General features: G+C 34.4%; 1 protein-coding gene across 1 annotated transcript; it reads right to left on the bottom strand.

Moving 5' to 3' along the window:
* Positions 1-4,942: 4,942 nt before the first annotated feature.
* On the bottom strand, positions 4,943-10,284 carry LOC116773009 (uncharacterized). The gene is made up of 4 exons (XM_032665362.2): positions 10,017-10,284; positions 8,653-9,833; positions 8,368-8,545; positions 4,943-6,872 (listed from the first exon to the last, which is right to left on the bottom strand). The coding sequence occupies exons 1-4, from the start codon at positions 10,108-10,110 to the stop codon at positions 5,389-5,391; spliced, it is 2,937 nt and encodes a 978-aa protein (XP_032521253.2). The 5' UTR covers positions 10,111-10,284; the 3' UTR covers positions 4,943-5,388.
* Between the last annotated feature and the right edge of the window lie 181 nt (positions 10,285-10,465).

Genomic DNA, 10,465 nt, shown 5'->3' with positions numbered 1-10,465 from the left:
GTATTTGTTTTTATTAAGATATGTTAGCACATTGGTTACCGGTGCCAGTTAGTGCTACATTGGAACTTGTTAAATAGACATGTGGGTAGCTAAAAATCCACATCACTAAGCTATTTAATGGTTTGGTCCGGTTTGTTCCTAACGCACAAGGTATAAATATCCTAAGATAGGTTCGACAATGTCGCGACAAATGTTATTTAAAATGTATATGTCGGTGTAGGAGCACTTTGTCGTTTTTGAGAAGAGTGACGTCAGCATAACTGACGTCACCGATGATTTTATTCTTGAATGTCATCAGGATCTCAGACTCTCGAAGGCAACCTCGTAGACGATTTGACGAACACCTTACTTTGAAGAGGTCCGATCCCTCCAACGGCTCCAGCGAGACTATCCTGTAATCTGTACTCTCGCCTCTATTTATACCAACATTGTTGTGACTCCACTTGCACAGGTGGTTATGCGGCTGACACCTGATAATTCAACTACCCTCAATTATTGATTATTCAAATAATAAGAATTCCGCCGATACGGCCATTCTGACGGTTGGTGCGCGCTTCGCACGATCCTGCAATACTAAAACGGCTTTTTTTTGTTGTTCTTTTTTTTTCTATATTGCGTCTGATGATGATATGGTTTAGAACGCAATGTACTTAGTTAAAATTTTCTGGTCACCTGAAAAGAGAAAGACTGATCGTTGTGAGCCGATACGGCCACCCTTACCGGCGGTGCTCAGCGCCAGCCGTTGTTGTAATGTTACGTAGGTATCTGAAATAAACGATTTATGTTTGAGCTAAGTATCTCTGATCAATTTATGTTGTCGCTTTAAAAATACGATATATTTTAAAGGAAGACATAAGACTTACATGTTACCGGATCTTGTAGGTTCTTACAAATCGCGTGACTACGAGTCTACCGATGAATTCCTAAGGTATCCCTACGTTATTTCATGGTTCTCTTAAGGATACATCAAGGACCTGTGGTTAACTCAAGGTTAGCACGTGAGTAGCTCAGAGATATAACACTCTCCAGATTTGTGGTGTATACATGTTCCACAAGGCGTCCCCACAGAATCTCATGGTTCTCATAAAAACACATCATAGACACGAGATAGCTCAAGGGTAACACGTGATAAGCTCAGAGGTAGTGCTCAAGGTCTGTGGTTTACACTTATCTTGTCACGGCTCCACCAGGCGTCCCTACAGAATCTCATGGTTCTCATAAGGATACATCACGGATACGAGGTTTGCTCCAGGGTAATAACAGAGATAACATTCTCTGATTTTTTTATTTCGTATACCCCAATCGCCGGTTATCGCCTCAGGTAACGCGGCACCCCAAAGGTGTCAGAGTTCCCAACGTGACTGATAGAACTGAGGCTCTAGATCGCAGCTTGTTCCGATCTCACTTCTGATGTCGGATCCAAGCCGTGGTTTTTAAAGAGAGTGACGTCAGCATAACTGATGTCACCAATGCCTATATTCTTGAATTACATTCATGAATGTCGTCAGGATCTCAGGCCCTTCAAGGTAACTTCAAAGAAGTCTGATCCTTGCAACTGCTCAAGCGAGACTCTCAGTAATCTTTTTTTTTTAGTTTCGTCTCGACTGTAGCTGTTTGACAGCATCGCCAGGAGGGCTGGGTGGCCCGATAGAACCGAGGACCGACCCTCCTTAAATTCGGGCCCGAAGGGCCCGACGGAAATTTCTTTAGGCTGTACTTTTGCATCTATTTATACCAACATTGTTGTGACTACACTTGCACAGATGGCGACACTTACACACATAGTAATGCGGCTGATACCCGATAATTTCAACTACCCTCAATTATTAGTTATTCAAATACTAAGAATTGCGCCGATATATATAATTTTTATCTCCATCGAAAAAATCTCCAATTCAGTATCACATCCTTTAGTCTAAATATTCAATACATTTTATTTAATATATGTTGATGATTATATATTTAATTAATACAAAAATTCTCTTTTGAAGAAAATAATTTATAAATTGAGAAGCACGTTTCAGGATACTATTCTATATTTAAACAATGTTTATTGAATAAACTATTTGTATTTTTAAAATATAAATTATCATTTAAAGATTAATAATCAAATAGTAAGGGTAAGACTTAGAAAAGTGTTACGTCGTCAATAATATATCAAACCAGTGTTTAGTATACAATTATATTGAAATCAGCTTTGTTATATAACTGTTATATGTATAGATAACACTTAAAAAAATATTTCTTGTATTTAAAATATTATCTGATTTAATACTGAAGGAAGTATTATTAAAAAGTAGGAGTAAGACTAAGGTACAAAAGCGGTCCGTCGCCAGTAACGTGTCAAATGTGTTTAGTATACCTTTAAATTGGAACCCGCTTTCAAATACCATTTACCAAAACATTACTATTATTATTTTTTAGTTATATATAAAATGTATATTTTCAATATATACTTTGTTACAATTATAAAGTAAACATCTTGAATATCGAGTGGTGTGGGTAATACCTATAAAACATAGCCCTTCACCGAGGCAAGGCAGTTTTTAACTTTTTACGTCGGACAGCAACAAGGGACAGACCTTCAAGCGAAAAGTTGTGGATATAGTGAAAACCATTTGGCGAAATACATAGACGAGATAAGTGTATTTTATTGTATGGCTTTTGTTTATGAAAAGCAATATTTTGTTAAATGATATCATGCACAGTAAATAAATAAAATGTTATTATGTGTTTAATGAATTGTTTTATTTGAAATATGTATTGTTAGTTATAATTATTTATAATAATTTAAATTATGATATACTTGATAATTCTAAGCTTAACGTTATTTATATTCTGATATTTATTGGAAATTCTTATGATGGTTCAACTAGCGCCATCTGTATATTTGTTATAAGTGTAAATTAATGTTAATAATGTTTCTGTACAGTAATTTAAATGTCCAAATACTTAACAATTGGTTTTATAATTTATAATGAGAGCTTTTGCATGTTTTACGTAATGTTCAGTGTTTTATTATTTAATGGAAACTCTTATGAGGGAAACTAGCCCTCTGTATGATATTGTAACTTACCCTCGCCTAAAAATGTTACCTTTGAATATTCTAAATAGGATGTAAGTGCTAGACTGGGGAATTCCGTTACGAGTTGTGGAACAATAAACATCTAAGTGGAAGTAATGCCTAATTTATTTTTAACAGTATGTAAATCTATCTTTCTTATAAAATATTTTAACTATATTCTAACACACGCATAAATAATCTGAAACAAACAAATTATTATTAAAAGCACTTTATCTTTAAAAAAAATATAAAACTTAAACTTAATAAAGATTTAAGTTAAAATTTAATTCATTATATTTTTTCTTCATTATTTGGTCCATTGCTCACTATTTCCACTCAGTTTTTTCTATTTGTTATTACCTAATTATGTTATGAATGGTTCTATCACGGTTCCATATTATATTTAATACCTATGTATTATTAATAAATTTTTAACAAGTAAATAAAATAAAAAAATATGAGTCTGGTACACAACTAAACATACATGGTATAACAAAAACAAGCTAAAATAATAGTTTCATTTTTTTTATACTTATCGGTTGAATTTCTGTTATTTGAATAACCAATAATACCTAAAGGGTAGTTGAAATTATCAGGTGTCACCCGCATAGCCACTAGTGCAAGTGTAGTCACAACAAGGAGTGTCGGTTGCTATAAATAGAAGCGAGAGTTTTGTATAAAACACTCAAGGAGACACTGTCAGAGCCATGCTACCTGAGCTTGTCATAAGCGGGTTCCAATCGGCGAATTTGAGTGGGGTAGCGGTGAGGAGAGCCGAAAAGAAGAGAATGAAAAAAAGAAAATGACCCCGTCGGACGTCGGCTGGAGCCTAACCGCCGTGGTCGTGTCCTGGCCCACAGTTAGACTCGCCCCGTCCGACTAACTCCCGGACACGACCACCTAGATTTTATTGTCGAGGCTAGAGGCAGCCCACGTGAGACCTGTCACTGAACAACGCCTCGCCGGCGGCGATTCTACCATGAGACCAGGGCTGCAAACGCTTACTCCAACGACCCGCCTTCATTCACAGGCGGAGTCGCAGCCAGCTCAGGGGGCCTACGCCCCGGAAAACTAACCTCGAGCACCACCTGCGGGGGGCTGACTAACAGCTACAGTGAAGTCGAAATAAAAAAAAATTAAAAACAGTCTTGGTCGAGCCGGTGCAGCGATCAGACCTCTTCGAAATAAGGGATACATCAAACTGTCTACGACGCTACCTTCAACATCCTGCAAACCATAGGGCCCATAGCACACGACGTATTTTAGCCGTAGCTAGGCAAAGCGCGTATTATCGGCGCCGTAGCTGTGGTTGTTGCGTTTACCTTGATAATACAGGCGCGTGAATGAAGCGAGATTCTCGACCGCATTGTATGCTTAGGTTGCTTGTCCGAAGAAAAATTAATCAGTAGACATAGTAGACAGGTATTTGCATTAATCATTACATTAAGTCTTATATGTCAATATTAATCAGCGGGATGATAGACTAGCGATTTTTGGTTTAGGCTTTCGGACTATATTATTATTTAAGAAAAACAACATGGCAATGTATTTTAAATCGTTTTTTATAATTTAAAGCCGCACCATAAAGTTCATAAGAAATAGAAAAAGAAAAATATGTAAATGAAGACAAAGAATACTAATAAAATGGCACTATGTTTAAGATCTTAGCCTGTCCAAAAGGACGAATTGACTAAAAAAAAAAAACAAAACCAAACGATTTTTTATACATTTAAAATCTGAGACCGTGTCCATGTGAGTTTCATTTTCTCTTTTATTAAGCATTTGTTACGCGTAATGAGGTTATCGGACTAAATTTCAAATAGACAAGATAACGATCATGACATTTGATAACACCCAATTTAAAAAAAAACAACAAAATCCAGTATATTATTTTAATGTGATGTTTTTTTTTTTTTACATTTTATACACTTTTGACATTATATACAGATGATTTAATACTTTATATCTAAACAATAAATAGGTATTGCTTCTTTCAAAATAATAATGTTACCTAATTGAAAGCTTTATCACATAAAATTACATATTTTACAGATGTTTCTAAACAAATAAAAAAAAAAAAATTAAATTAAAATTGAAATAATCATAATACTAAGGACGGGCATGAGTTATATTATAATTCAATTAATACATATCACCTAAAATATAATCAAACAATAATTACGAATTGAACATTATAATAAATAATAAATTTAATATTGGTAAAAATGATCATACATTTGTAATTTACCATCACCGCCACTATTTACATATCACTTACACTACGTTAAGTACAAAGTCATGAGATAAACATAGTTGCAGTACTGTTATAAATTTTGGAAATGTTTCTCTGTGTATATGCCCCGGTTATTAGACTTGGGTGTGATGTAATTCAGTTGTGGAATGTCGAGTTGCATTTGATTGGCCCTAGCCAATTTGTTAGTGTTTGTTTTATGCATGTTCAAATTGGTGTGCACATTCAAACTTATGGTACTCAAGCCGTTGACAGGTTTAACTGATGGACTGGATACAAAGTCTGTCCACTCATCGTCATCAAGGAAAGTTGGAACTGTCTTCGCTGTTGCCGTCTGAGGTTTTGGGACACTTGATACAAAATCACCCCAAATATCATCCTCTGGTGTTTCTTTGTGAACCACACTGACATTATGGGCCGGTGATGACCCTTTACTGTTCCCACTAACACTGCCATCATTCTTAATTGTATGAACGCTGTCAACTGGATTGAATCTAGATAGATCTTGTAAATCTATTCCAGGGTTAGGCCAATTTATTTGAGAGTAACCTTCTAAGGACAACGGTTGTAGTATTTGAACTGAATTTTGTTGATTTCTATTGAACCCACTAGTGCTTGCATTGGTTGGCTGTAATATGTCAGAAGTGAGATGTTTAATGGGATTATTGTTGGGCATTTGCTTGAACATACTGTCGGTGGCACTAGCTTTTAATGAGGGACTTTTAGTTTCCATTTTCATGCTGCTATGGTCAACATTTTTGTCTTTGCTCTCTGATAAAATCGTTTTATTGTTATCTGGTGTAATTTTGGGAATAAAGTTTTGTGAGACGATTTGTGGGGATGTAAAAGTATCTAAAAAATCATTGGTCACAGTCGAAGCTGGGGCAGTTTGGAATGTATTAAAATCATCATCGATACAATCTAATTTAATTGTATTTACTTCCTTAGTCTCTTTAGCATCTTCATCAACTTTTTTGTCTAGAACTGATGGATTAGTCCCTTTATCTGTATTCCAGGTGCTGTTTGATATGAAATCAGAGAAATCATCAAATGTCTCTTTAACTTCTCCCGGATCAGGCCAGTTCAATGTTGGCATAACCGGCTCCATTTTAATCGGTTGTAAAATCTGTGTCTGATATGTTACACTCGGATTTGGTACAGCATTCACAGGTGGTTGGGGCTCAGTTTTGAGTTCCGTTGCTTGAATCATTTCTATTGAAGCCACTTCATTCTGAGCTTTGAAATCTTGAAACTCCCAATACTCATTATCGATTTCTGTATTATCAGAAGATGGATTGTCTTCGTTTTTACCGTTCTCTATCATGGGAATGGGGACCGGATTAGATTCAGTGTCGTAATGTATTGTTTTGGATCTCGGCGTTTCTGAATCGGTCGGTGTAAATATATGCGTGTCTGGTAAATTGATATGTCTCACTGGTTGAACCTTAATGGTGCTAGAATAGATTTTATTCATCGGTGTCGGTGTGTCCCCAAAAACATCCAGATCTGTTGGTCGTTTAGCCGGTTCAATGGTGCTTTCATTTTCTGTATTGCAAGCTGAAAAAATATGTAAAATCCTTTTTAATTTACATCTTTATTTAATACTCAAAAAACATCTCATGCACTACAAATTCAAGGTTTATTTGCGTAGAACACAACTGTTTTTAAAAACTTAATATTATCGCCTATCGAAAAGTTATGGGTATTAAATATCTTCACTCCTTGCCTGCCCCTACAAATATAAAACATCACTTAACATATATCAAATGACAGTTATCGATTACACAATCTGATATATTATATATTCCTGTACTGATAAGTGTCTTGTATTTATTTCTGAATTGACTTTATCGATTTATTAGCTAATATAATAATTAAACATAATTTCTCCGATTGTTTTGCTCTTGTTGAATATTCATACAAACCAAGTTAAGAAACTCAAAACTTTGATAAAAACATGAAAATATTATTTAATGTATTAAGACCCTATGGACTAATTATGGCTTAGATAAAGTACCACTACCACGAGTTTCAACAGACAGTTTCTTGTTTCTGCCCCCTAAATCTTACCACACAATACAGAATATTATAAAGGCAAATGTATGAGAAACTCCCAATTGTGTGGTCAGTTTGAAGATGAGAACTCATGGTTAGGCTGTTGATTTCAATATACAAAATTATAATTAAAATATCACATTAGTACCTATATAAACTTTGTAACTTATGTTAATTTCGATATAAACAACCTTGTGTTATACACGTAATTACGTATTTAAATACCAGATCCATAAATATAGTAGTAAACTTATATGCCTTCATAATTTTGAACAGTAATATACTTTTTACTTAAGGACAAGGTTCGGTGTACACTAAATCCAAAGGCCGTCGACACGTAATTCGATATTATGCAAGGAAAGGTTTCCGCCGTCCTAATAGGTTTTGGAATATTAGAATAGATTGACTCGTACACATTATTAAAATTCCATTCAGAACAAAATAATATATTTATTACTATTCATATCAATTGTATTAATTATTAATATACGACGGACACAACTGATAGTAACAAAACACACTCCCAAATTTATCGTTTTTCTTAGCAAAAACATTTTGTTAGTAAATTAAAAAATAAACCTCATATATCAACCCAAAATCGTTACACCTGTATCATATACAGCATGCCTTACATATAAACTTACCATGTGAGAGTAGCTCTGATATTTTTAATGTGGAATGTTTGTGAGCCATTTGGTCTAAAGTGGCCATAAGGTGCTCTAAGTCTAGGAGCAGAGCTTCAGCATACGTGTCTATATGATGGGGATGGAGGTAGGGGAAAAGCAATAATACAAACATGTGTGGTATCAATCCGTGTGCAAGACATGCAAAAGATATTTATTATTGAGTGACGGCAAATTCAGAGCTGTTAATAAAAACGTGTCCGTAAATTATTTATATATAATACAAATGTTACATTATTAGTACCATTTTATTTGTTAAACTTATAGCATATTAGTGATTGCATGAATGTAGCTTTGCTCTATATTTTACTTACATTCTTGTCCGTCTTGTGTGAATGGGTCTACCCAGGTGGTGGGTTCCTTGTTGGTCTTCTCGCTTGAGTCGGTGTTGATAGAATTGGACTGTTGGATTTGCTTCTGTGGCTGAAGTGGTGCTGCACTTAAATTAGCAGCATATTTCGGCATGTTATAATGCCATTTAGGTCCAAAGAGCTGGAAAAGAAATATTATTGTCACAATGAATTAGATCTCTATACAAATATGGTACGTAATAAATTTAGGTAAATCCTAAATTTATCATAGAAAAAGTTTTTTCTTACAATATTTCTTGAATCTATACACAATGCTTTTAGAAGAGTCTTCTGACCTAATGAGTTGTTCCAATTGACCATATAAGGTTGTCTCACATCAATGTCAATCAAGTGTCCCCATGTTTCGCTTAAAAATGATTCCAGTTTTCCGACAATTTCATCATCAGGCTCTAATATCTCCTCAGCAAATATCGGAGTTAACAATCCACTTATGCTCTCACATATTTGTAATTCATTATCGGGTAAACTGACATCAAATACTGGTGTAGGATCATTCACATCTTCCGTTGTTTCTTTGACTGGTTCGGATGATTTAAAATCATCGAAATCCCCAAAATCATCATCATCATCATCTACTTTAGGTTCTTCAATCTCTGGAGACACATCATAACTGTCTTTAGATGCTATTTCATTATTATCAAAGTTTGCCTTAAATTCAACAAAAGCTGGACTCCCACAGGTATCGTCCCATGGATTTTCACTACTAATCGGAAGAACTTGCTCTCTCTGTGTATTTGTAAATTGGAAGTCTTCGAAATCACCAAAGTCATCATCACTAACTACAGTTTTATTAACATCGGCGACATTTTCACTTTCAATTACATTTTCTTCTGAACCTTTTACTGAAGCTAAATTATCTCTTGCGGTTGTGGTCTCAGCTGTATTAATTTCGTTAACCATAGTTGTTTCATTCATATCTACATCGCAGACTTCTATTACCTGCGTTTCCTTGTCACAGATTTCTTCATTAAAATATGGAGAACCACTGGTGCTTTCATTTGATTCCAATGTCGGTGCTAAATCCTCTGGTTCCACATCACTATTACCATGCTCTTTTATCCTCGAATCATTATCAGAACTCGCACTACTATCATCTTTATTACTTTCCAGTTTTGAACATGGTTCTAAATCTGTGGAATCTATATTATCTTTGTCAATAATTAAATTTAAGTCTTCAATTATTGCTTCTTCTACTTTAGAGGTATTATCATTGTTCAAACTAATTGGAGTAATGTTATCACAACTGTTAATTTCACTTTTAATACTGAATTTGTCTATGTTGTCTGTAGTTTCTGATACATTATGGGGCCATTGTATATCTCCTACTGGTTCTGTTGCGGTTTGATAGTTGTAAGTGGTATAGTTACCATAGTTAAACTCATTGTTGTCCTCATCATCATCTGGAGACACTAAAAAATTAATACAATCAACCATTATATATGAGAGTAGCGAATACTTCTATTGTACACAGTGACTCTGAATTGTTTTTATATTAAGTAGTGATTAATAGTATTATAATAACTCTTTAGTACAAGCTATATGATTCGTAAGTAGAACGAGTAGTAAACAATAAAAAGTCACAAAAAACTTACAATTGTATTGCAAATCAAAATCTTCGTGGTCTTTGTCATCCTCGCACTGTTCGGGAGGTGGAGGAGTACTGCAAACTAGTGGAGGTATCGACATACTCGAACTTAAACTACAAGATAATATTTTAAATCAACAGCCACTAATCTTAGTACAGATTTAACGAACACTTTTCAATGTTACAAATCAATCATGAATAAATAAAAATAATGTTTATGGACAGCTGTTCATTTTAATTGACAAATTTGTAGGCCAACACTTGACAGGCCAACTGTCATGCGACTATTCATATTTTTTTTGTATAATGTTACCTATCTGCACACCTTAAATTATTAATATAGATTAACGATAATTAGTTAATTATCGTAATTTGTCAATTATTGAGTAAAAAAATATCTAAGACAGTGATTTCTTAAACTTTGAAAATAAAATGAGTAAAACCTATATTAACTAA

The sequence above is a fragment of the Danaus plexippus genome, assembly GCF_018135715.1.
Source record: "Danaus plexippus chromosome 18 unlocalized genomic scaffold, MEX_DaPlex mxdp_20, whole genome shotgun sequence".
NCBI lineage: Eukaryota > Metazoa > Arthropoda > Insecta > Lepidoptera > Nymphalidae > Danaus > Danaus plexippus.
This window is presented reverse-complemented; position numbering and strand designations above follow the sequence as displayed.

Bases quoted from the DNA above. Each gene is read 5' to 3' on its own strand.
- LOC116773009 (XM_032665362.2), bottom strand. From the start codon at position 10,110: ATGTCGATACCTCCACTAGTTTGCAGTACTCCTCCACCTCCCGAACAG. The intron at 9,834-10,016 runs GTAAGTTTTTTG...TTAATTTTTTAG, and splicing joins TTTTGATTTGCAATACAATT to TGTCTCCAGATGATGATGAG. The intron at 6,873-8,367 runs GTAAGTAAAATA...ATATTTTTTCAG, and splicing joins CACACAAGACGGACAAGAAT to CTTGCAATACAGAAAATGAA.